The 27,031-nt window shown below is 53.3% G+C and overlaps 1 protein-coding gene across 13 annotated transcripts in view; it reads right to left on the bottom strand.

The window, feature by feature from the left end:
• The window catches only part of EXOC6B (exocyst complex component 6B), a 284,486-nt gene that overhangs the window by 119,013 nt on the left and 138,442 nt on the right, over window positions 1-27,031 (bottom strand). For all 13 annotated transcript variants that reach the window (XM_085577334.1, XM_085577337.1, XM_085577336.1 and 10 more), the window contains 2 exons: window positions 2,641-2,724; window positions 2,483-2,529 (listed from right to left, as the gene is read on the bottom strand). In XM_085577334.1, coding sequence (XP_085433460.1) covers window positions 2,483-2,529; window positions 2,641-2,724 — 131 coding nt within the window. The remainder of the gene's footprint in view (window positions 1-2,482; window positions 2,530-2,640; window positions 2,725-27,031) is intronic.

Raw genomic sequence — 27,031 nt, 5'->3', positions numbered from 1 at the left:
CCCTCCACGCCTTCTCCACCTCAGTATTCCCACAGGAACCACGGAATAAAGTCTGCTCCAGCCAGCAGCAGTCCCACCACAACCGGGGAAAACACTCTGACTGCAGGGAAAGCTGTTTTACCTGTGGTGAAAAACGCTTTATCTGCAGGGAAAAGCACTTTATCTGCAGGGAAAAATGCTTTATCTGCACGAAAAACACTTTATCTGCAGGGAAAACTGCTTTGTCTGCAGGGAAAAGCGCTTTATCTGCAGGGAAAAATGCTTTATCTGCAGGGAAAAACGCTTTATCTGCAGGGAAAACTACTTTATCTGCAGGGAAAACTGCTTTATCTGCAGGGAAAAACACTTTATCTGCAGGGAAAAATACTTTATCTGCAGGGAAAAACGCTTTATCTGCAGAGAATAATGCTTTATCTGCAGGGATAAACACTTTATCTGCAGGGAGAAACGCTTTCTGTGCAGGGAAAACCACTTTATCTGCAGGGGAAAATGCTTTCTCTGCAGGGAAAACTGTTTTACCTGCACAAAAAATGCTTTATCTGCGGGGAAAACCGCTTTGTCTGCAGGGAAAAATGCTTTATCTGCAGGGAAAACTGTTTTACCTGCACAAAAAACACTTTATCTGCTGGGAAACCTGCTTTATCTGCAGGGAAAAACACTTTATCTGCAGGGAAAAATACTTTATCTGCAGGGAAAAACGCTTTATCTGCAGGGAGAAACGCTTTCTGTGCAGGGAAAACCACTTTATCTGCAGGGCAAAATGCTTTATCTGCAGGGAAAACTGTTTTACCTGCACGAAAAACACTTTATCTGCAGGGAAAAACACTTTGTCTGCAGGGAAAAATGCTTTATCTGCAGGGAAAACTGTTTTACCTGCACAAAAAACACTTTATCTGCACAAAAAACACTTTATCTGCAGGGAAAACTGCTTTATCTGCAGGGAAAACTGTTTTACCTGCAGGGAAAACTTCTTTGTCTGCAGGGAAAACCACTTTATCTGCAGGGAAAAACACTTTATCTGCAGAGAAAACTGCTTTAAGTACAGGGAAAAATGCTGGAAGTGCAGGGAAAATGTCTGAGCTGCAGGGAAAATCCTCCCTCCCTCCCAGCCCTTTCCAGGCAATCCATTCGCTCCCGTCTCCAGTTCCACTCGGCTGCTCCAGAAGCGTTTTCCAGGGAATGAGGGTGGGAGTGGCATTTCAAATGGCGACACACGAATTCCCAGGTTTTCCCAAGGAAATCCAGGCCAGGAGCAGGGAGCTGCACGAGGGAGCAGCACACGTGGGACTTGTGGTGGTCGTAATTAGGTGTTGAAATTAATCTCATTATTAGCTGAAGAAAGAACAAATCCCATCCCATTTTCGTGGATCAGCAGCCTTTGGAATTCTCCTCTCGGAGCTCAGTTTGGGAGGATTTTTGTTCAAATTTGAGAGTGACAAAAACAAGCAGCTCTGGGGAATGGAGAAACACCTCCTTCAGCAGGAAAATTATTAATTATTCCATTCATGTTGTTAGTGGGGCAAGAAAATGCACATAAAACACAGGGATCATTTGTCCTCAAATCCACAGAAATTAATGGAAATTCTAAGAAATTCTACTAAATCCCCAAAAATTCCCAGAAATTCCCAGAAATTCAAAGAAATCAATAAAAATCTGTAGAAATTCCCAGAAATTTGTGGAAATTCCAAGAAATCCCCAGAAATTCTAAGAAATTCACAGAAATCCCCAGAAATTTCTAGAAATTCACAGAAATCCACAGACATTTCTAGAAGTTCCCAGAAATTCATGGAAATCCCAAGAAATCCCCAGAAATTCCAAGAAATTCACAGAAATCCACAGAAATTTGTAGAAATTCTCAGAAATTTGTGGAAATTCCAAGAAATCTCCAGAACTTCCAATAAATTCCCAGAAATTCACATAAATCCACAGAAATTTCTAGAAATTCAGAGAAATTAGTGGAAATTCCCAGTAATCCCCAAAAATTCCAATAAATTCCCAGAAATACGCAGAAATTTCTAGCAATTCAGAGACATTAACGGAAATTCCAAGAAATCCCCAGAAATTCCAATAAATTCCCAGAAATTCCCAGAAAATTGTAGAAATTCCAATAAATTCATGGAAATTCCAAGTAATTCACAGAAATTCCGATCAATTCCCAGAAATTTGTAGAAATTCACAGAAATTCGTGGAAATCCCCAGAAAGTCCCAGAAATCCACAGAAATTCAGAGCTTGCCAAAAGAGAGCTGGCAGGTCCCTCCCCGCTCTGCACAGTGACGCAGCAAAGAGGATAAAATTCACTTTACAACACGTAAAAAGCAAAATCCATTTTTTTTCTTGGTATTTTTTTTTTTTTATCGTGTTTCAGCTTCGAGGACCACCAAAAATCCCGACATTCCCTCGTCTCCCAGTGTCTTTTTTTGGGCTCCTCGGCAGCGCGGGACGCCCATTTTTAGCGGGGCCGTGTATAAAAGGAACACCTACCCTACAATTTGATTGAAATACTTCCTGTAGCCATCTAAAGTTTCGTGCTGCAACAAAGAGAGAGGAGCAGAGGTCAGAGCCCAGGCGGCCGAGGGCAAGGCGCGATTCTGGGGGCGCGGCGGCGGGAGCCCCGGGATGACATTCCAGGACAAACTGACCATGTTGGAGGGAGGCTGCAGCACCAGCCGCGCTTGTTTTCTCCTCTGCTTCCTGTAGTAGCTCTCAAAGGTCTCCCGGGCTCCCTGGAAAACAGGAAAGGGTCACTGCAGTGGCCACGATGTGCAGGAAGAGCGCGCTTGGGAATGTAAATCGTGGAATCGCTGAGGTTGGAAAAGCCCTCTGAGATATGGGAGTCCAACCATGCCCCAATCCCCCAGGGCCGCATCCACAGGGCTGGGAAACCCCTCAGGGATGGAGATTCCAAACCTCCCTGGGCACCTCCAACTCCTGACCCCCTTTTCCATGGGGAAATTCCTGCTGGTGCCCACCCCGAGGCTCCCCTGGGCCGTTCCCTCTCCTGTCCCTGTCCCTGGGAGCAGATCCCAAATCCCCCCGGCTGTCCCCTCCTGGCAGGAGCTGTGAGAGCCACAAGGTCCCCCTGAGCCTCCTTTGCTCCAGGCTGAGCCCCCTCAGCTCCTCAGGAACTCTCCATTCCCTTCCCAGCTCCTCAGGAACTCTCCATTCCCTTCCCAGCTCCTCAGGAACTCTCCATTCCCTTCCCAGCTCCTCAGGAACTCTCCATTCCCTTCCCAGCTCCCTCAGGAACTCTCCATTCCCTTCCCAGCTCCTCAGGAACTCTCCATTCCCTTCCCAACTCCCTCAGGAACTCTCCAGCCCCTTCCCAGCTCCTCAGGAACTCTCCATTCCCTTCCCAGCTCCTCAGGAACTCTCCATTCCCTTCCCAGCTCCTCAGGAACTCTCCAGCCCCTTCCCAGCTCCTCAGGAACTCTCCATTCCCTTCCCAGCTCCTCAGGAACTCTCCAGACCCTTCCCAGCTCCGTTCCCTGCCCTGGCCAGGCTCCAGCCCCTCCAGGTCTCTCCAGAGCTGCTTTCCAGCTGCTTTGGCCATAATTTCAACAAATATTTGATTTATTGATCCATGAAACAACCAATGATGGCACCAGCAAAGAGAACGGGGTGGGGCAAAAGACACCAAAGACACAAAGAAGGGGAATTAAAGGCCAGGTTGGAGAGGGCTTGGAGCACCCTGGGATAGCTGAAGATTCCCGACCCATGGATGGCCTTTAAAGGTCCCTCCAGCGAAGCCCTCCTGAGATCCTGCGAATTCCAGAATGTGTTTGGGGTACAGAATTCCAGAATGTGTTTAGGCACGGAATTCCAGAATGTGTTTGGGTACAGAATTCCAGAATGTGTTTGGGTACGGAATTCCAGAATGTGTCTGGGGTACAGAATTCCAGAATGTGTTTGGGGTACAGAATTCCAGAATGTGTTTGGGGTTCAGAATTCCAGAATGTGTTTGGGGTACGGAATGCCAGAATGTGTTTGAGGTACAGAATTCCAGAATGTGTTTGGGTACGGAATTCCAGAATGTGTTTGGGGTTCAGAATTCCAGAATGTGTTTGGGTACGGAATTCCAGAATGTGTCTGGGGTACAGAATTCCAGAATGTGTTTGAGGTACAGAATTCCAGAATGTGTTTGGGGTCTGGAATTCCAGAATGTGTTTGGGTACAGAATTCCAGAATGTGTCTGGGGTACAGAATTCCAGATTGTTTTTGGGGTACAGCATTTCTCAAGACAACTCCCATGGCACCGGGAGAAATAAACTCGAGCTCATTTTTCCCAACTTTTCCGCGGCTCCGAGTGTCCAGAGGATTTCCATCCCCCGGCAGCCCTGGGCTGGGCTCCGGGCTGGTTTTTGCACCAAGCCAGCTCCAGCTCAGCCTCCCCATCCCGGAGATCCTCAGGATCCAAGGATGAGCTCCAAGCCTCGCCTCCCACCCCGGCCCCGGGGCCATCCAGCCCTGGATGTCTCATCCTCCCTCCTCCACACCCGCCCTGTTTTCTGTCTGAAACTGGATCACAAACATCTCAGGGAAGGGACAACGTCTCGCTTTGAACTGTTTGGAGCCAAGGGAGAGAGAGAGAAAAAAAATAAATAAATAAAATAAAACCAAACCGACCCAACTGCACCTCATTTAGAATTCACAAAACAAACAACATGCAACAACAAATATCACCTGAGCGAGGCACCAGCTGTCAACCTGCTCCTCTCCAGAAAATAAATTAATTAAAAGCAAAACCTGATGGTAATTTAATGATTCTCCAGCTGTTGTGGCATTATACAACCAGGCTGCCTCGGGATGCCCTCAGCTTCCAAGGGCTTGTGAGGAGCCATAGCCTGACTTGCTCCTTGTTTTTTCCAAGTGCAGCTCCCGGCTCCGGCAGGAATCAGCCCAGGGATGTGCCCAGAGCTCTCCCACCTAATTTTACCCTTCCCAAAGGTGTCAAAATCCATGCAAAAAACCTTTTCAGGTGCTAAAATCTATCCAAAAAACCCTTCTTAGGTGCTCAAATCCATCCCCAAATCATCTTAGGTAAAAAAAAATCCATCTCCAAAATCTTCTTAGGTAGAAAAATCCATCCCCAAAACCTTCTTAGAAAAATCCATCTCCAAAACCTTCTTAAGCAAAAAAATCCAACCCCAAAATCTTCTTAGGTAGAAAAATCCACCTCCAAAACCTTCTTAGGTAGAACAATCCATCCCCAAACCTTTTAAGGTCCTATAATCCATCCCCTAAACCTTTTAAGGTCCTAAAATCCATCCCCAAAAAGTTCTTACATGCAAAAATCCATCCCCAAAAAGTTCTTACATGCAAAAATCCATCCCCCAAAACCATCTTAGGTGCTAAAATCTATTTAAAAAAACTTTTTTTAGATGCTCAAATCCATCCCAAAAACCTTCTTAAGTCCTAAGATCCATTTTAAGAACCTTTTTAGGTGCTCAGATCCATCCCCAAAAGCTCCTTGCCGCTGTGCAGGTGCACTGCAAGGGGATGTGGAGATTCAGGACGTGGATTTTGTCCTTGAATTCTGCTTTTTGTCCTGGCTGAGTCTCGGGGGGGCTCCGGATGAGCAGCTCCCGATCCACATCCAGCCACCCTGAACACCAATCCCAGTTTTTCCCCTGTAATCAGGCTCAGGACCAACCTGAATCTACCAGAAATTTGGTATTTTGAGAGAGATTATCTTAGAAATGGAAACTGTGACTCAACATTTCCCTGTCAGGGCTTCCCAACACTCCCAAAAGCCGTTTCCCTCAAGAAAGGGAAGGATCCCGAGGCAGAAATCAGGGAGAGACCCAAAAAGAACAGGATTATCACAATTTTATCAAACCAAGAGGCAAAACGAGGCGGTGCCTGAAGTTAATAAGTGATAAACTCAATGCAGGGAGGAGTGACCTCCCTTTGAGCCCCTCTCCAAGGCCTCAAGTTTGGTGATTCTCAGGATCCTGGTGTTTTCCACATCCTCTCCACCACAGGAAAACCAAGGAAAAAGGGATTTTCCCACTGCCACCCCACCGCTGAGGGACCAAACCAAAGGGATTTATTAAATCCTGCTGGCCCTTGGCTCTCCAAACCTCCACGAGCAGCACAAACCCCCCTGACCATCTCCATCCTCATCAACCCAGCCCTGCTGGCATCACTGACGCCCTGGAGTGGAGCCCCTCATTAAGCTGAAGGAAATTCCTTAAATAATTGATTTTTGGGGTAATTTAAAGCTGAAGGTGCATTTTTTTCAAGCATTTCTTTAATACATGAATGTGTGGCACCATCAAAGGCAGGAGCACAGCGAGGCTGAGCCACCACCACCACCACGGCTGGACACTCACACCAAACCCCTCGTTCACGGTGCCAAAATTAACGAGTAATTAGTTCATCACTGGGCTGGCAGGAGCTGCCATTTCCCCAGTGTTTTGTGGTGGCCTCAAGGACTCGTCGGGCTCTCCGAGAGCGGCCCACCAGGAGCAGGAGGCCTCAGAGCAGCTTTAGGAGCAGATTGTGGAGGTTTCTGCTGAGACTGCACCAAGCCTGGGCAGAGCTGGGATCATCCCTCATCCCCCAGCTCCAGGACCCTCCCTGCCTGCTCATCCACACCTCCCCTCAGGAAAGAAAGGACAAGGAGCCACCCCGCACCCGGCTGCTCTTCTCCTGCCCCACCACGGCCGTGTCCAACCCAGTTCCACAGAATCCCAGACTGGTTTGGGTGGGATCAGGAGATGAAAGATCTCCTCGTTCCACCCCATCCATGGGAGGGACACCTCCCACCATCCCAGGTGGATCCAACCCCAGTGTCCAACCTGGCCTTGGGCACTTCAGGGATCCAGGGGCAGCCCCAGCAAATCTGGGAATTCCAGCCCAGCCAGGAATTCCTTGCCAAGATCCCAGCCCAAGCTCCCCTTTCCCAGTGGGAGCCATTCCCTGGCTCCTGTCCCTCTGTCCCTTGTCCCCAGTCCCTCTCCAGCTCTCCTGGAGCCCCTCCAGGCACTCTGAGCATTCCCTGGAATTTTCCCTTCTCCAGGGGAACATTCCCAGCCCTCCCAGCCTGGCTCCAGAATCCTGGAGTCTCCTCCGGGCTCTCTCCAGCAGCTCCCCCAATTCCCATGGGGGGTTTTCCCCACCAGCTCCTTGGGAACACCATGGGATGGGGGAGCTCCCCAGCTCCTGGGGCTCAGGGAAGCCCAGGAACCAAAATTCCCAACCCCACGGGGACAATCCCCCGGCCAGGTCTCCATCCCGGTTTTACTGATGGCTCTGAGGAAGGTGAAGCACCTGGACCACCTTCACCACAATCTCTGAATGTTAAAATTTCTTTGGAGTCTCTTCCAGAGGAAAAATGTGTTTTCCACGGGCAGGAGAAGCAGAAGTGACCGGAGCTGGGCTGGAGCTGCCACAGGAAGACCCCACAACAGCCTGGCTCCCATCCTTGGCTGGATTCTCCTCAGCCTCGGAAGGTTTTGGGTGCCACCTCCTCGCTCCAACCCAACCAAGGGAACTGCAGAGGAAGGGCAGGAGCAGCGAAGGCCTTTGAAACCATTCCCAAAAAGAAAATCAGAGAATCCTATTCCCATTTTAACAGTTTCCCCAAAATTTATGGCCCAGGGACCTGCCAGCGTGGCCAAAGCCATCCCCTCACGGCACTGCTCCCCAGGTTCTCCCTCCTGAGCCGTTTTTGGCCGCCCCAGGAATCAGGGACGCTCTCACAAGAGCTCCCTCCAACAAAAACCTCGTCCTCCCCACAGCCCCTCTCGTGACCCTGCTCCCATTTTTCATCCTCCCAGTTCCATCCCTTTCTCCTAAGTGCATTCCTCCCTCATCTCCTCAGATATTCCCATTGCTGCCACGTTACATTCTCCTCCAAATGGAAAATATTTCTTCCTCTTCGTGGCAGCTTGAGCTCAGACCACCCAGTTTCCCACGTTTGATCCGTTCAGGACTATTCAGCTTCTCAGGTCTCCAGATAATCCATTACTCCTCTGAATTCCATGCTTGAATCCTATTTTCCTCTGGATAAAAAAACCCAAAAAAAGCAAAAAAAACCAAACTAACACATCGACCAGACCGAGAATATTCCAGAGCCAACCAGGAGATCCTGAGTTTTCTGGGCTACCCAGCTGAAGCTCCAGGTGGGGTTTGTGTTTTAGGGCTGCTCCTCTCTCACAGTTTGAGGGAGAGGACAGGAGGAAACAGCCTGTTGGGAAAGTTTAGGTTGGATTTTTGGGAAAATTCCTTCATGGGAAGGGTGGTCAAGCATTGGCAGCGCCCAGGGAGGTTGGGAGTCCCCGTCCCTGTGGATGTGGCACTTGGGGACACGGTCAGTGGTGGCCTTGGAAGAGCTGGATCCGATCCTGGAGGGCTTTTCCAACCTCAGCGATTCCAGGGAAGGCAGCCCCGGTGCTGGGCAGAGCAGCTGCTCCTTTTCCATTCAGCTCTAATTCCACCTTCACCCAGCTCCCAACCCCTCCGAGGGAGCAGAGGAATCCAAAGGATTCCTGGCTCCCAAAGGACCCATTCCTTGTAATCACCGGTCCAGGAAAAACCCTCAATAACGCCTCATATTTGTAAAATTACCGGGCAGAGCTCTCCTGCTCAAATTAGCCCCGGAGTTCACAGAGTTGGCAGGGAGAGGGGGATAATTACCAGCGGGGATGAACACCACAGAAGGGAAAACAGAGGATAATCACAAGAAAGCAAAAACAGCAGCTGAACAAACCCAAAAATGTTTCGGGATTCGGGAGCAGCGCGGAGCTGAGAGCCAAGCGAGCTGGGATTGCACCAGGAAGAATGTGCTCCTGGTTTTATTCTCCAGGAATCATTACAATGCCCAGGGAAATGGGACTTTGGGAATTCGGGTGACAACGGTTCGGAGCACAATTTCTCCACAGATTTCGTGTGCACTTCACGTATTTCCTACCTGGATAACACAGGGTATCCATAACCCAACATTCCCGTGGGATATTACTGCCTGAGCCATCCCAAACCCTTCCATTAATCATTCCCTAAAAATCAGTGAATCCTCTGAGCTCTGCCATTAAAATCCCATCACAACAACAGCAAGGCAGGGGGTGTGCTGCACGATCTGCTGAGAAGATTCCTCCTGGGACAACCCAGCTTGTGCCAGTCCACCGTGGATCTACAGACACCAGGGAAATCAATCCACAGAATCCATGGACACAGCCCAAATTCACCAGAACAGCCCAATTTTACACCCACTGGAGGAGGTTTTTGTACCCCCCACCCACAGGGCAGCTCAGTCCCATCACTGCAGCTCTGGTTCAAATAATCAGGGATGAATCCAGATTTAATTCCATGCTTGGAGAATCCTAAACCCAGCTGGATTTATCGACGTAACACCGCTAAAATCATGGAGCCATGGAATGGGTTGGGTGGGAAGAGACCTTAAATCCCACCCAGTGCCACCAATCCATGGCAGGGACACCTCCCACTGTCCCAGGCTGCTCCAAGCCCTGTGTCCAACCTTGGGACAACCAGCAAAGATTTCCATGGGGCCCACGACCAGTGGGATTGGGAATAACAGGAATTCTGACCGAAGACCGGCAGGAGCCCTGGACAAGGAGCCCTGGGCAAGGTCTCTCCACTTTATGTCCCCAAATTGGGTGAAAACTTGACAGACTGAAAGCAGGGTCAGTGCCTGGAGAGGTGTGGGCAGGCTGGAGGAACAGCCCAAGGAATTTGTCCTTTTGACATCCAAAAGGACAAAATTCCAAACATCCCTCATGGAAAGGGAGAAACCCTGAACCCCTCACAAACTGGGGATCACTGCTTTGGGAGTTCCTCTGTGGATAAAGATGGGAATTCTGGGTAGGCAGGAAGTTTTTCCACAAGGAGAATAGAAATCCATGAGATTGTCTGGAGCAGGGTGCTGATATCCCTGGATGCTTCCCTCCAGAGCTGGATCCTTGTGAGTCCCTTCCAAGCCAGACTATCCCGTGGATCCATGAAACAGCAGGGAAAAAATCACAAAGCTGGATCCCAGTCTCCATCCTTGGAACCCTTCCAGGCCAGGCTGGACAAATCCCTGAGAAACCTGGCCTGATCTCCCAGCTCCAGGCAGGAGGTTGGACTGGAGCCCTCCTGAGGTCCCTTCCAAGCCTGGTGGCCCCATCCCAGGAGATGGTGGCCCATCCTGGGAGATGGTGGCCCATCCCGGGAGATGGTGGCCCATCCTGGGACGTGGTGGCCCCATCCTGGGAGATGGTGGCCCCACCCTGGGAGATGGTGGCTCCATCCTGGGAGGTGGTGGCCCATCCTGGGAGGTGGTGGCCCATCCTGGGAGATGGTGGCCCCACCCTGGGAGATGGTGGCTCCATCCTGGGAGGTGGTGGCCCATCCTGGGAGGTGGTGGCCCATGCTGGGAGATGGTGGCTCCATCCTGGGAGGTGGTGGCCCATCCTGGGAGATGGTGGCCCATCCTGGGAAGTGGTGGCCCATCCTGGGAGATGGTGGCCCCATCCTGGGAGATGGTGGCCCATCCTGGGAGATGGTGGCCCATGCTGGGAAGTGGTGGCCCATCCTGGGAGGTGGTGGCCCCATCCTGGGAGATGGTGGCCCATCCTGGGAGGTGGTGGCCCATGCTGGGAGGTGGTGGCCCATTCTGGGACGTGGTGGCCCATCCTGGGAGGTGATGGCCCCATCCTGGGAGGTGGTGGCCCATCCTGGAAGGTGGTGGCCCCATCCCCTCACAGCAGGCTGCACAGAGCTCTGCAGCCCCAAGCATCCTGCACAGCGCTCATCCCCAGTCTCCAAGTGCCCTGAGCACCAACCCTCTCCCATGTTCTGCGAGGAGGAAGGGCCAGATCTGGGGCCAAAGTGCCATTTCTGAGGGGTTTTTGTCACGCTTTAGGCAATTCCAGTCTCCTCCCAACAAAAATCAGGATTTCCTTCCCCTCACACCATCAGCAGAGCCCTGGGCTGTGTCACCCTCACCTGCCTGAGACAGCCCCAGCTCAGGGCTCCATTTTAATTCGCCTGCAAGTGCCAAACACCACGTTCATGCTAAAAACCCACTCGGTCCAACCTGGATCCCATCCCTGCTCCCCCCTCCTAACCCTGGAATTCCATGGAGACGCCCCAAACCCAACCCCAATTGCCCAACAGCTCAGCACAGCAGCTCGGATGAGACACATCTCACCAAAAGCAGCACAGAGGCTTTAAAACCTTACAAATCACCTTTTTTTTTTTTTTTCACCCCAAAATCAGCTGCAACAGGCAGGGGGTTTTTTTTTAGGGTCCAGCAACTTCACCAAACGCTGGGAGCTTCCCGGCCGTGAGGAAAGAGCCGCCAAGAAAAGCAGCTCAGGAAAAAACGATCCCGGGCGTGATCCGTGCGGATAAAGAGGAGCCCGGTGGCCACGAAGGAGGCACGAAGAGTCCGACTGCCCTTGGATGCTCCGCTTGGAAAAACCTAAATATCCCCAAGAAATCTCACGGAGCGCATGGCCGCGCTCTCGCAGGTGCTGGCCGGGGAAAAGCTGGGATCAAAACCAGGAGGCTCCCGTTTGTTGACTGTAAACAGCGCCTGGGTAGCGAAAACACGGAGATGAAGCGGGGCAGGGATTGCGTGGGGGGAAGCGAGAGCGGCTGGCACAGGCGCCTGCTGCCAGCCGGGCAGGAGCCGCTCTCCTCCACCAGCCCTGACCCTGCCCTGCGGCCTGGGAGCAGCAGCAGCGCCCGCTCCCTCTCCGAGGGGTCAACCCCGAGTTTCACGGGGAATTCGGCGTCTTTGGGTGAGGCAGAGTAAATGTAACGAGAGAAAAATCCATCTAGATTCGGGTAAAATGTGCCACTTTTAGCTTGCTTAAATACATTTGTATTGTTTAATCTAGTAGCTGCAGCCCTAGCAAAACTGCCCCAGCTAAAGAGAAAAAATATAAATTTCCACATTAAAAAATAAGGAAGACTCCTTAGACCTTAAAACAGACAAGGCAGAGTAACCCAAAAGTTCTTTCTATACTTTCTAACAAAAACCGAGTACAAGTGTAACTAGCTATAAATGCAATGTAAAATCAGCAAAATAAATATGCATTAACCTATTATAAAATTCTATGCATATGAAAATTAGTAAGAGTAATAAAAAAAAGAATCAAGAGTTCTCAGAAGTACACAAGTTCATTAAAAGGCAATAAATTCCAACATGTGTCCACAGCACTATAAATACACATACCCATTCCCTACAAATCTTTATTAAAATGATAAAATTTAATTTTTCATCTGCGTTTCATGGGCATTTCAGGGCTTGGATCCTTCCTGTCACACGCTTAAAAATGAATTATTTGGGAGCTGGTGAAGAGGAAGGAGGGCAAGAAGCACAAGCAAAGGCAATCCCAAAGGAAAGGAGTCTCCAGAGGTCAGGAGAGGTTGTGGCTCCCATCCCATCAGTGTCCAGGGCCAGGTTGGACAGGGCTTGGAGCAGCCTGGGACAGTGGGAGTGGCACTTGGCTTGGCTAAATTCATTTAAAGAAAATTTGAAAGCAACAAAAATTTACAAAAAAAAAAAAAAAAAAAAAAAATAAATAAATAAAGGCAAGAAGGGGGGAAAATAAAAAGTCCGAGCTCCTGGCCAGGCCTGCTCGAGACAACAGGGAACACGTGGACAAGGAACACAGGGAAAACAGGGAGCACACGGACACCAATATATCAGGGAATGGTTTGGAACCCCATTTTCTCCAGAGGGAATGGTTTCAAACCCCATGGAGAATTGTTTCAAATTCCATTTACTCTGGGGAAAATGGTTTCAAACCCCATGGAGAATTGTTTCAAACCCCATTTTCTCTCTGGGGGGAATGGTTTCAAAGCCCATTTTCTCTCTGGGGGGAATGGTTTCAAACCACATTTTCTCTTGGGGGGGGATGGTTTCAAATCCCATGGAGAATGGTTTCAAGCCACATTTTCTCTTGGGGGGAATTGTTTCAAACCTTATGGAGAACTGTTTCAAACCCCATTTTCTCTGGGGGAATTGTTTCAAACCCCATTTTCTCCAGAAGGAATGGTTTCAAACCCCATTTTCTCTGGGGGGAATGGTTTCAAACCCCATGGAGAATTGTTTCAAACCCCATTTTCTCTCCAGGGGGAATATTTCAAACCCCATTTTCTCTGGGGGGAATGGTTTCAAACCCCATGGAGAATTGTTTCAAACCCCATTTTCTCTTGGGGAAATGGTTTCAAACCCCATTTTTTCAGAGTAAGATGCCGGATGCTTTGCCTCAGCTCTGCTGCAACAGGCACCAGGCTCCTGGCTCAGCTTCTCCCACTCCCCACCAGCCACGGAAGAGTTAAGCACGAGGGAAAAAGGTGAGATTCCCCCTTTTCCCCCTTCCCCTCTGCTCCTTCCTCCCAGCAAAGCAGACCATTACCCCGGCCCGCAGCCACAGCCCCATTGTTCCCAGCCCTGGATATGGGAAGCAATATCCATTTTCCATTTAGACCAGGGCAAAGCCTTTCATTTCAGCCTCCTGCCTGCAGCTGGAGTTCCCTTTCAACTCCTGGGCCGCAGGAGTGAAGACAGTTTTATATGGGGGGAAACGCTGCAAAGGCCACTTTAATATGGTCACATGTGGGAAGGGGGAGCTTTTCCGAGGGCCCGGTAATGAGGGGCAGCGGGATATTGCACTTCCCATCTGGCTGCTCTGCGCAGCGGGGAAAGGCTCTCCTGGCTTTTTAAGGACAGGCCCCACTGCAGTAAAACAAAACACGCCAAAAATAAGCAAGAAATGAAAGCGTGAGGAGGAGATGCCCTCTAATGTTGGAGCCCGGGCAGCACATCCCGCGGAACTGGGGGGGAAATTGGGGAATTGGGCAGGGATGAGGCAAAGCGTGAGGGGTTTGGGGTATCCTGGAGTTCTGGGGTCGCCCCACACCTGGGACAGGTTCCCCACACGCTGAGGGGTGCCAGGGCTCAGCTCCTTGGCCAGGGCCACCTGTGTTTGTGTTGGTGTGGCCACGGAGCCCTGCAGAGACCCGGGAAGGTCCTTCCCGTCCTGTCTCTGTCCCTGTCCCTGTCCCTGTCCCTGTCCCTGTCCCTGTCCCTGTCCCTGCCCCTGCCCCTGCCCCTGTTCCTGTCCCTGTCCCTGCCCCTGTCCCCGTCCCTGTCCCTGTCCCTGTCCCTGTCCCATCCCTGTCCCTGTCCCTGTCCCTGTCCCATCCCTGTCCCGTCCCTGTCCCATCCCTGTCCCTGCCCCTGCCCCTGTCCCTGTCCCATCCCTGTCCCTGTCCCTGTCCCTGTCCCGTCCCTGTCCCATCCCTGTCCCGTCCCTGTCCCTGCCCCTGCCCCTGTCCCTGTCCCTGTCCCTGTCCCATCCCTGTCCCGTCCCTGTCCCTGCCCCTGTCCCTGTCCCTGTCCCTGTCCCATCCCTGTCCCGTCCCTGTCCCTGTCCCTGTCCCTGTCCCTGTCCCCGTCCCCGTCCCCGTCCCTGTCCCTGCCCCTGTCCCTGTCCCTGTCCCTGCCCGTGCCCCTGTCCCATCCCTGTCCCTGTCCCATCCCTGTCCTTGTCCCCATACCTGTCCCTGTCCCCATACCTGTCCCTGTCCCATCCCTGTCCCTGTCCCCATACCTGTCCCTGTCCCTGTCCCATCCTGTCCCTGTCCCTGTCCCTGTCCCATCCCTGTCCCTGTTCCATCCCTGTCCCTGCAAACAACTGTTGGAACCTCATTTCACTGAAAATCAAGAGCAGAAATGGAATTTCTCCACCAGAGAAAGCCGGGAGAGCTCTGAGGCAGAGCAGAGGGTGCCCAGGAGCCGTCAGGAGCCACCCCCTGCCCTGCCCGCAGCACAAATCCATAAATTCCCAATTGTCCCAGCAGGAACAGCCAGCACCAGCCCAGGTGCTGCTGAAAAATAACACAACAATGGCCTGGACAGGGAATTCCAGCTTTTCCAGCATTGTTCTCAGCAAGTCCTGGAGTGAGGACGCCCCGAGCCACAGGACAGGTTGGAATAGCCTTGGATGGATTTTATTCCATAGGTTCATCCAAAGGTTCCTGCGCTGTGTGAACTCCTGGTGTCCACAAGAAGTTTGTCAAGAACTCAGGGAGAACGGGGGCAGGAGCAGAACAGGCTGGGAGTCCTGGAAAACCACGGGAATGGGTCCAACCAGGCCTGGGCAGATCCCAAAGGAAAGGTGGGAATTGTGTCCCTGTGTTCTGCTCAGGTGAGAGCCCACCTGCAGAGCTGCTCCTGCTCCTGGATCCCAAATCCAGGAGGACGTGGAGCTGCTGGAGAGAGCCCAGAGGAGGCCCCGGAGCTGCTCCAGGGCTGGAGCCCCTCTGCTCTGAAGCCAGGCTGGGAGAGCTGGGAATGGTCCCCGGGAGAAGGGAAAATTCCAGGGAATGCTCAGAGTGCCTGGAGGGGCTCCAGGAGAGCTGGAGAGGGACTGGGGACAAGGGACAGAGGGACAGGAGCCAGGGAATGGCTCCCACTGGGAAAGGGGAGCTTGGGCTGGGATCTTGGCAAGGAATTCCTGGCTGGAATGGAATTCCCAGATTTGCTGTGGCTGCCCCTGGATCCCTGGCAGTGCCCAAGGCCAGGTTGGACATTGGGCTTGGATCCACCTGGGACAGTGGGAGGTGTCCCTGCCCATGGAACTGGATGAGCTTTAAGGTCCCTTCCATGCCAAACCATTCCAGGGCTCCATGGTGATGAACACAACGCTCTGAATTCCAAATTTTCCTCACAAAAACCCCGTTAGTGCAACAGGGCTGGAATCAGTGACTCGCTGTGGTTCAGAGGCGTTAAAGCCCCAAAAAGCTGCAAAAAAGACAAAAAAGGCAAAAACTCCCTCTGATTGACCCATTGGAATGAACGAACCCTCCAATGAGGGTTCAGCTTTTTGGAGCTTTAATCCCAAATCTGGGGCTCCCCCACACCCTGGATGACCCCAGAAAACTCCGGCTCAGGTGCTCTGACCTTCAAAGCCAGAGGGAGCCCAGGGAAAACGGAAAACCGCAGGACACTGAGGGATTGGCAGCTCGGCCCTGGCTCCCTGAGACCCCAAAAAAGTGAATTTTGGAGCCAGCAGAGACTTTGTGGAGGCCTGGCAGACCCCAAAATGCAGCTCTGGAAGGAATTCCACCCATCCAGAGCCTGATCCCTTCCCAAGCACCAGCGGAGGGGGAGGGTGGGATGGAGAATGGATGCTCCACACACCAGCCCAGCAGGAATTCTGTGGATGAAGACACAGAGAACATCAGGGTTGGGATCTCCATGCCTGAAACACAGGGATGCTCCTGTCCACTCCTACCTTCCATGGAATTTTTAAAGTGACATCACACCCAGCAGACCTGGTTCCAAGAACTCCCATCTCTCTTTTTCCTGGTTCCAAGAACTTCTCCCACCTCCCTTTTTCCTGGTTCCAGGAACTCCTCCCATCTCCCTTTTTCCTGGTTCCAGGAACTTCTCCCATCTCCCTTTTTCCTGGTTCCAGGAACTCCTCCCATCTCCCTTTTTCCAGAGCCCCACAGATTCCAGGGAGCTCTGCAAGGATAGAAGGGACAGCAGTTGTCCCTCCCAAGTTCCTTTCCCTGCTAAGAATTTGACCTCTGGAAAAACCAAGGATGAGCTTCCAGGAGAAAGTTTTCCACCTTTGAGAGAAGAACTGGGAGGAGACACAGAAGATCCAGGACCTCCAGGATCCCAGGGCAGAGCATTTTCTGGGAAGGAACAAGGAGAGAAGCTCTCCAAGGAAACACAGAACTCCTGGACACAGCAGAACCCTGCTGGTGGAGCAGATGGGAATGAATGTTCCTCGTCCTCAGGGCACAAGGAACACTCTGGAACAGGAGACGCTGCTGGCCAGAGCCCACCAGGATCAAATTCCAGCCTCTTCTGGGATCATGGAATCCCTAAGGCTGGAAAAACCTGCGATCATTGAGTCTGACCATCCCCAGCACTGCCAAGGCCACCCCTGTCCCCAGGTGCCACATCCATACGGATTTTAAATCCATCCAGGAATGAGGACTCCAAACCCCCCTGGGCAGTTCCAATGCCTGAGCACCCTTTCCATGAGGAAATCGTTCCCAAAATTCCAGCCTGGGGCTGTTCCCCTCACCCTGTCCCTGCTCCCCGGGAGCACAGACTGACAGCATTCCCTGTTTTCTGAGCTGGTCTGTCCCAATTCCGGCCAAGCTCCGGCATCCCAGCTGCAAGGGAAGTGTCTGTGTGGAGGCACAAACCTCCAAAGGCAGGGAATTTGGGGGATTTTCAGGCTGAGGGAAGCTCTAACATCACACACAAGTGGCCACGGCAGATCTTCCGAGCAATCCAAGATGCGAATTCCACTTGAGTGCCATCTATGAGGTTGCAGTGTGAACAGGGATGTGTTTTCCCTGGGATATCAGGAAGGAAATTCCATGTCCTGGGTGCTGCTCAGTTCATTAACAAGGGCAGGGGCTCAGTCTGGATCGTTCCTTTTGTTCTTCCGCTCAGCCAGAAGAGCTTTTCCTCAAATTAGCCCAAGCCAGGAGTGCTCCCAATCCACGATGGATTTCCCACCCCTTCATCCCAATTCTTGGATCAACACCGGACACGCGGCCATCCTTCAAACCACAGAGTTGGGATCTATCACCCCATTTCTCTGGAATCCAAAGAGGTTTGTTCATCCAGCAGGAGCAGAACTGCTCCAATCCTCCCCAGGATTTCCCTCAGGGGCCTTTTGGGATGCTCCAACTTTCCCTTTTGAACGGCCGGAGGGAGGAAGGGCTCGGGAAGAGCTGGGCCAGGCCAGAGGGACACGAAACGTCTCCGGGGTGACAGCTCCAGCTTTCCCAGCCACTGCTGCTCCAGAGGGTGGGAAAAGCACGGGAACAAAGCTTCTCCCAAGATCCAGAGCCCTGGGGTTATCCGTGAGGGGCAGCAGCCAGCGGAGGGTCCCCGGCAGGGCAGGGACACTGGGGACCAGCTGAGGATCCGTTCCTTTTCCCGGTTTTCCATGGCGTGGATTTTGTTTTCAGCTGGAAAAATCTGTCAAGCAGCAGTGGATGTGTCCAGAGTTTATGGAGATGAGCAGGAGCAGGCGAAACGGGCCCTTCCCAAATGGAACAGCTCCTGCCACTGCTCCAGGGAACGTTCCAGAGCCTTCTGTCGCTGCTCCAGGGAATGTTCCAGAGCCTTCTGTCGCTGCTCTAGGGAATGTTCCAGAGCCTTCTGTCACTGCTCCAGGGAACGTTCCAGAGCCTTCTGTCACTTCTCCAGAGAATGTTCCAGAACCTTCTCCTGTCCCTTCTCCAGGGAATGTTCCAGAACCTTCTCTTGTCACTGCTCCAAGGAACGTTCCAGAGCCTTCTCCTGCCACTTCTCCAGGGAATGTTCCAGAGCTCTTCTCCTGTCAACACCCTAAGGAACATTCCAGAGCCTTCTCCTGCCGCTGCTCCAAGGAATGTTCCAGAGCCTTCTCCTGCCCCTTCTCCAGGGAATGTTCCAGAGCTTTCTGTCACTGCTCCAGGGAATGTTCCAGAACCTTCTCCTGCCACTATTCCAAGGAATGTTCCAGAGGCCTTCTCCTATCCCTTCTCCAGGGAATGTTCCAGAGCCTTCTGCCACCACTCCATGGAATGTTCCAGAACCTCCTCCTGCCACTGCTCCAAGGAATGTTCCAGAGCCTTCTCCTGCCACAAAGAAGCTTTCCCACATCACCTTCATTCCTGCTGAAAACCTCCCAGCAACCTGAGCATCCCCAGATCCATCTGTCCCACCCTGATCAGCTCTCCCTGCTCCCAGATTTCCCTGTGGGAACGAGCTGGGCCTCAAATCCTCATGAGGAAAGGGCAAGGAGCTCCTGGGCTCCCGGGCCAGGTTGAATCTTGCAGCTGCTGCAGTGACAGAAAAGCTCAGCCCCTCGCTGATCCGGCTTGGGGTTACCCAGGATTAGGCCCCTGCATCCCAGAGGCCAAGAAATTCCCAAGGAAAGGGGCACTGATCCCAGGAGAAAGATCCTAAAAAGGGAGATAGCAGCTTCCTAAAGGGGCTCCAGGAGAGCTGGAGAGGGACTGGGGACAAGGGACAGAGGGACAGGAGCCAGGGAATGGCTCCCACTGGGAAAGGGGAGCTTGGCCTGGGATCTTGGCAAGGAATTCCTGGCTGGAATGGAATTCCCAGATTTGCTGGGGCTGCCCCTGGATCCCTGAGGTGCCCAAGGCCAGGTTGGACACTGGGGCTTGGATCCACCTGGGACAGTGGGAGGTGTCCCTGCTGTGGATGGGGATGGGGATGGGGATGGGGATGGGGATGGGGATGGGGATGGGATTTAAGGCCCTTCCCACCGAACCCATTCCATGACTCCAGCACCTCTCAAAAACACCACACAAGATCCAAGCTGTTCCCAGGGAACATCCCCCCAAGCATTCCCGGGAGCCGGGATTGCATCCCCAGAGCAGCAACCTCCCGTGTTCGTTCACACCCAGCCTTTCCCTCACTGCAATCCCCCCAAGGGACCCAAATCCCTGGATCTGGAGCTCCAGCCCCTCCTGCAGCTCTGGGGGGAGGCCGGGCCCGGCCGAGCCCCGCGCCCGGCACCGCTCCGGAGGATCCCGGCGCTCAACAATGGGGGATCTGTCAGAGCCCGGCCCGGCACCGGCCATCATCTGTTTCCCATAACTCCAGCTGACCTAAACTGCACGGGCTGAACAAGTAGCCTGTGTTTTTCATCTGGAAAACTCCTCGGAGCCGTTCCCGCTCCGGCCTCTCCCTCCCCTGCCGGAGCCAGGCTTTGGAGAAGTCACAAAGTGACGATGTCGACAGAGATTTCCCCGTTACCCCCTGTGGCAAGCACATTTCTGTCCCTCTCAGGATTTTTCATAGAGGTGCACAGAGAGAAATGAAAAAGAAAACAATTTCTAGTCCTGCTCCTTGTTTTCCCTATGTAGAATGTATTTAGAGAATTGTTTACCTAGAGTGAGTGCTTAATTAAATTCTGGTGAGGATTGTTTGAGCCTGGTGGTCAATCCAACCCACCTGGGGCTGGACTCTCAGAGAGGGTCACGAGTTGTGTTAGAGTCAGAGAAAGTAGTATATAATTTTAGTATCCTCCTTTCATATAATATATTAATGTATTTTAGCATAGTTAAAATTAATAAATCATTCAGCCTTCTGAATTGAGTCAAACATCATAATTTCTTCCCATTAAGTTCACCTACATTTACAATAACCCCCAGCAGAACACCCAACGTTTTCACGCTGGGTTTTGGGTCTCCTGCCACCCCAGGAGCCCTGCAAGGCTGAACACACCTGGATGTGCCTTTCTCCTCCACCTCTCCCTCCCCAAGGAAAATCCCACCCCGACGCTTCCCGGCGGAAAAACGAGCGGAGCGTGATGCCGGCCCCGCGCCTGTTTCATGATAAATTTAAAAATCCATTAAAACTTTATCAGGAACGAGCTGCCAGGGAAAGAAACAGATTCAGGACGAGCCCCACAGGGTCTTCCAGGCGAGGCCACCGTGTGGAAAAGCCCTGGAGGACACTGCTGGTGGGGAAAGCTCCGTGCGCGGGCTCCAGGGGAACGGAGCGCCGGGAATCGCTCACGAGCCTGGCAAGGCAGGATCCAACCCCCTGGTCAGGGCTCCCATCCATGAGGGGCAAAAAATTCCAGCCTCCAATTAGAGGAAAAGCAGGATGAGTACTTGAGGAGGATGAAGGGCAGGTCCAGGGGGAGGAGGAAGGAAAATGTAAGGAAGAGAACACAACCTGCAGCAAATCCCGCCTGTTTTCCACAGTGCTGTGGGGTTTGGGCTCCCCGAGAGCCGAAAAGATCCCAAAATGGGGAAGTTTCCATGGGATGATGTGAGGTCAAAGCCCTTTGTTTTCCTCCTGTCCCAGGCAGGAGCCTCAGCTCACTCGCACGGCTCCGCCATGAAATGTTTGGGCTGGAAAAAAATCACATTTGCATCTTTATTATTGTGTTCTCCCCTGGCAGAACAAGGGGGGAACGCTCAGAGAGCAGGGAGAAATAAAAACAGGATAAAAACTCGTAAATAAACCTCCTGTTCCGAGGACACCCAGCTTGGGCTGCACCCTCTGCACCGGGACAGGAGTCAGGTCCAAGGAGCCCTTCTCCAACTCGGGTTGTGCCCCTTTTTGAGGCAATAATCCGTAAAAACCTGATCCAAACAGAAAATTCCAGCTAAAGGGATGCTGCAGAGCCCACAGAGCCTCACAGGTCGCACCCCAGGAGTGGAAAGCGCATCCTGGATGTTGGGAGGGGAATGGCCACGGAATGAGAGGACTCTGGAAGGGACAGGACACCCAGAAAGACCCAGAGAGGTGGGACAGTGGAAACCTCAGGAAGGTCAAAAATCCAAGTGGAAGGTCTGGCAGCAGGGTCGGGGCAATCCCAGCACAAATCCAGGCTGGGAGGAGAAAGAAGGGACTGGGAGCAGCCCTGGGAGAGGGATTTGGGATGTTGTGGATGAGGCTGGAATGGCCCAGCCCAGACCCCTCTGTGCCCTGGGCAGATCCCAAAGGAAAGGTGGGAATTGTGTCCCTGTGTTCTGCTCAGGTGAGAGCCCACCTGCAGAGCTGCTCCTGCTCCTGGATCCCAAATCCAGGAGGACGTGGAGCTGCCGGAGAGAGCCCAGAGGAGGCCCCGGAGCTGCTCCAGGGCTGGAGCCCCTCTGCTCTGGAGCCAGGCTGGCAGAGCTGGGAATGTTCCCCTGGAGAAGGGAAAATTCCAGGGAATGCTCAGAGTGCCTGGAGGGGCTCCAGGAGAGCTGGAGAGGGACTGGGGACAAGGGACAGAGGGACAGGAGCCAGGGAATGGCTCCCACTGGGAAAGGGGAGCTTGGGCTGGGATCTTGGCCAGGAATTCCTGGCTGGGAGGGTGGGGAGGCCCTGGCACGGGGTGCCCAGAGCATCTGTGGCTGCCCCTGGGCTTGTCCCAACCAATTCCAATGAGTTCCAACCAATTCCAACCATTTCCAACCAATTCCATCCAGTTCCAGCTGGACCCGGACAGTGCCCTGGTTGTCACGGTGTCCCAGGGCCCTTTGTGACACGGGGCTGTGCCGTGCCCGGAGCCCTCTGTGACCCTGGGGACACTGCCAGGAACGGCACTCCCTCAGGAGCCCGCACTTCCCGGGATCCCTCAGAGCATCCCCAAGCCCCCTGAGGCTCAGGACCATGGAGATGGCGGAGAAGGCAAATCCCAAATCCCAGCCCAGGAAGGGGCAGGCGAGCCGCCAGAGAAGGGGCCAAGTGAGGGAGGGGACAGGAGAGGACACGGGGATGGGATGGGATAATGGGATGGGATGGGATGGGATGGGATGGGATGGGATGGGATGGGATGGGATGGGATGGGATGGGATGGGATGGGATGGGATGGGATGGGATGGGATGGGATGGGATGGGATGGGCCAAGGACTGCTCCCCACAGCTCCTCCTCCACACCATAACATGGGGGAATCACAGGTGGGACACAGGGAACAAACCACAGGTGAGACACGGGAAAAAGAGACAGGACACAGGGAATAACAGGTGAGGACACAGGGAATTTCAGGTGGGACATAGAGAGCGGGACATATCCCACAGTTTCACGTGGGATATAGGGAACTGTAAGTGGGACACTGGGAATAACAAGTGGGACACGGGCAGCCAGAGATGGGACACAAGGAAACAACCACAGGTGGGACACAGGGAGGTAAAGGTGGGACACAGGTACAGGTGGGACACAGGGAACAAAACAAGTGGGAGCCACAAGCTGGACACGGGAACTGCAGGTGGGACATGGGGAATAACCAGAGATGGGACACAGAGAACAACCAGAGATGGGACACAGAGAACAACCAGAGATGGGACACAGAGAACATCCAGAGACGGGACACAGAGAACAACCAGAGATGGGACATGGGGAACAACCAGAGATGGGACACAGAGAACATCCAGAGATGGGACACAGAGAACAACCAGAGATGGGACACAGAGAACATCCAGAGATGGGACACAGAGAACATCCAGAGATGGGACATGGGGAACAACCAGAGATGGGACACAGAGAACATCCAGAGATGGGACACAGAGAACAACGAGAGATGGGACACAGAGAACAACCAGAGATGGGACACAGAGAACATCCAGAGATGGGACACAGAGAACATCCAGAGATGGGACACAGGGAACAACCAAAGATGGGACACAGAGAACATCCAGAGATGGGACACAGAGAACATCCAGAGATGCAACACAGAGAACAAAACCACAGGTGGGACACAGGGAACAACCAGAGATGGGACACGGGGAATGGCAGGTGGGACACGGGCGGCTGAAGGTGGCACACAGGGGCAGTGGGACACAGGGCCAGTCCCCCATGGGATGAGGCAGCCCGCAGAGCCCGTGGGACACTGGGAGCCACCACGGAGCCCTTGGGACACCCCTGGAGATGGCACCGAGCACCTTCCCCAGGCCAGGAGCTGCGACGGCAGCCGGGCCCAGCCTCACTCGCCCTCTGTCCCCTGCAGGTGGCCGTGCCCCGCGCCAGGCTGGCCCAGCGGGTGACAGCGCCCGCCTGGCCCGCGTGTGACCCCGGCACCGGCCACCGGCCCCTGGGTGCTCCCGGCTGGAGCGGGCCGGCCCGCGGCCACCGCCCGCGCGTCCCCAGCGTCCAGGACAGCCCGGGCACGGCCACGGCCACGCAGGGCCGGGCAGGGGACCCTGGGGACAGCACGGAGCTGGCCCAGCACAGGGTCAGGGTGGCCTGGCTGACCGAGGACGGGCTGAGGCAGCTGGGGGGGATCTCCAGGTACCAGCGGATCCTGGAGTGGCTGGAGAGCACCTTCGCCAGCAGAGCCGAGATCGTGGCCGAGCTGCAGAAAGAGCTGGATGAGTTCTGGGAGCTCCAGGAACGTGAGGAGCATTAGGGTGGAAAAGGCCCCCGAGATCGTCGAGTCCAAGCGGACCGAACTCCCCCAGGGCCACGTCCGGCCCGTCCTTGGACACGTCCACCACTCTGAGGGACAGGCACCAAAGGGGGAGCTGAGAAGGCAGAGCCAGACCCTGCTCAGGACAAGCTGAAATACAGGAATTCCCACGGGAATTCCCAGGAAAAGCCCTGTTCCCTGGGAGGATGACCCACCGCTGGGACAGGCTGCCCAGGGAAGCTGTGGAGCTCCATCCCAGCAGGACACGGACCTGAGAACCTCCTGCAGCTCTGTGGGGAGCTGGACATGGTGATCTCCAGAGTTCCCTCCGTGGTGCTGTGAGGATGGGGACACCTTCCCTGTGCAGCTTCTGGATGTGCTCCAGGGACCACAGAATGCCTTGGGCTGGAAGGAACCTTGAAGACCACCCAGTTCCACTCCCTGCCGTGGGCAGGGACACCTTCCATTCCCCAAAGTTTCTCCAAGCCCCATCCAACCTGGCTGTCAGCACTTCTAGGGTTTAGAAACAAAACTAAGATGAACCTTCCCACCCAACACCTGCAGAAAACACCTCCTGGAGCATCCCAATAAAGAGTTTTTACACAGATCCGCCCTTGTCCTTTGGTTAATAGCTGAAACCATGACAAGATGCAACAGGAGCAGCTTTTCAAGGCTCTGGTTTTCCCAACAAGTTCGTATCCTGAAGGATTCCGTGGGGTTTCAATCCCACACCGCAACCACGGCCGGGGCAAGACGGAGTCAGGAGAGGGGATTGGAGGGAAGAGCCAAACCCCTGCTCCCCACACAGCCCCCGTGGGCCGCGCCGAGGCCGCCAGGAGGTGACTCAGCCCCCGCAGAAAGGTGCAACCCGAACATCAGAAGTCCCCCAGACCTCCAGCTCCCACCTTCAAACCATAAAAGAGCTGCTTTTCTCCACAGCCAAACCCCGTGGATTCCAAAGGATCCACAGAAAACCCTCTCCGAGGGCAACGCCGCCCTTGGGAACGTCCCCAGCCTCTGTGTACAGCGATTTCGGAGCTTTCCCATCCCTTTCCACATAACACGACCCCGAAACCCCTTTTTTTTGTGGGAGTTTCTCCCATTCCCGCTGCTCCGGCCGCTCCCGGAATGCGACGGCAGCGTTTGTTCATTGTGCAGATCCAGCCTGGCTTCCAGGTTTTCCTGAACAAAGGACTGAAACAGGGGGGAATATGCGTCAGAAGCCCGTCCTGGACGTTGCTCACCCTTTTTCCCTGCACAAATATTTGTAAACACGTGGAGAATTCGTGTCCAGCCGGCTTCGGGACCCTTCATAAAACCAGGGATTTATTGCAAACAGGATGGGAATCATTTCCCAGCTCCCGGTGCTTATAGGGCTTTAGGATGAGAAACATAAAGAGCAGGAAAAGAGCGGCTGCAGCTGGGCTCCGAGCCCTGCTGGAGAGGGATGGGATGGGGGCAGCGTGGATTTACAGCTCCAGAGACCCCCTCAAACCCCCTCCCAAAAAATAAAATAAAGGCTGGAGTTTCTGGGCCGCACAGGAGAATCCCCCAGGGTTTATTTATGGATGGAGATTCAGGGATAGGCTGAGCTCAGCTGAGCTGAGCCCAGGGATCTTCCAGGAAGATCCTTGGAGATCTGGATCAGCCTGGAGCAAAGGAGGCTCAGGGGGACCCTGTGGCTCTGCACAGCTCCTGACAGGAGGGGACAGCTGGGGAGGGTCAGGATCTGCTCCCAGGGAACAGCAGGAGAATGGAAACTGCCTCAAGCTGTGCCAGGAAGGAGAAAATCTGGGAAAATTCCTCATGGAAAGGGCTGGAGTGCCCACCCCTGCAGGGATCTCCAAGCCCTGTGGATGTGGCACTTGGGGACATGGGACAGCGGTGGCACTGGGTGACCTCAGAGGGCTTTTCCAACTTCAACAATTCCATGATCTGATGATCCGAAGGCTCTCCTCGCAGTCTCGGAGTTCCTGTCTGACACATCCTCATTTCCCACGCAGAGGGACAGAACCCTCCCAGCTTTCCTTCCCTCCATCCTTCCCTTCCCTATTCCTGTCACTTCTCCATGATTCCCACAGCTGCAGCCAACGCCGCTATGGGCAAGACCTCACATTTCTAGGGATAATCGGGAAAAACTGGAACTGCTCACCAGGGTTGCATTTGGGTCTTCAATGTCCCCAAGACAGAGAGAGACTTTGGTTCATTTTTAGGAGCCAAAATAAGCCCTAAATGTGGAATATCAGCATCAGTGCAGCGGGACTGGCACAGCTGGGGAAGGAGAGGAGGGAGAGGCTGAGGAAGCACATCCAATCCCAGATTCCAGAACAGATGGATCCAGGATCCTCTTGGAAACCCTCGGCAAAACAGAGCAAGGGACAAAATGCAAAGGGAGGAGTTAAAATCAATGAAATGGGAAAAAAAATTCCACAGAGGGTGGGCAAATGTTGGAGCAGAGAGGCTGGGCAGGCTCCAGCCTTGGAGAGCCTCAAAATTTACATTGAAAAGGCTCAGAGATTCCTGATTTTACTCCAAATTCAGCAAATTTAGACTTGGACCAACTTTTCTACGAGCTGTTCCAGTCTGAATTGGGTGCCCCTGCCATTGGGATTACATGGAATTTAAAGTCCCTTCAACCCAAGCCGTTCCATTGTGGTTTGAATCCACAGCCAGAGGATGAGAAAAAAGTGGGAATTCACCATTTCCCTTTGTGCTAAACTGAGTTTTACCTTAGAACACAAACGTTCTCCAGGGAAATTCCTTCCAAATCACTTCACTTCCGCCCCTATCACTTGTTATTTTTGAGATATCTCCCTTCTGGACCCCACCACAGAGTCCTCTGGGGCAGCTGAGGCGTTTTCCAAACATTCCTGGGACCCTCCTGAGCCCCAAAGCCAGGAAACAGCAAATCTTGGGAAAAGCCTTCCCACGCCTGCAGGAGCGGGGCTGGAATTCAGGGTGGTTCAGCTGGACCCCGAACAAGGTGAACATTCCCAACAAAATCCCCGTGGCCTTGGAGCTCCCTGCACCCAGCAGCTCCAGAGTGGCTAAAATTCCTTTAAAAACACCTTGGAAACGAGTGAGGAAAGGTGAATGTTGCAGTAAAGGCTGAAAAAATGGTGGGAGGAATTCCAGAACTTTCAGTCCTTGAGCTGAGTCCTCCTGGGGCAGAAT

Source organism: Lonchura striata, chromosome 4, assembly GCF_050655825.1.
Source record: "Lonchura striata isolate lonStrDom1 chromosome 4, ASM5065582v1, whole genome shotgun sequence".
Lineage (NCBI taxonomy): Eukaryota > Metazoa > Chordata > Aves > Passeriformes > Estrildidae > Lonchura > Lonchura striata.
The sequence above is the reverse complement of the archived record's forward strand: the minus strand, read 5'-3'. Positions and strand labels throughout refer to the sequence as shown.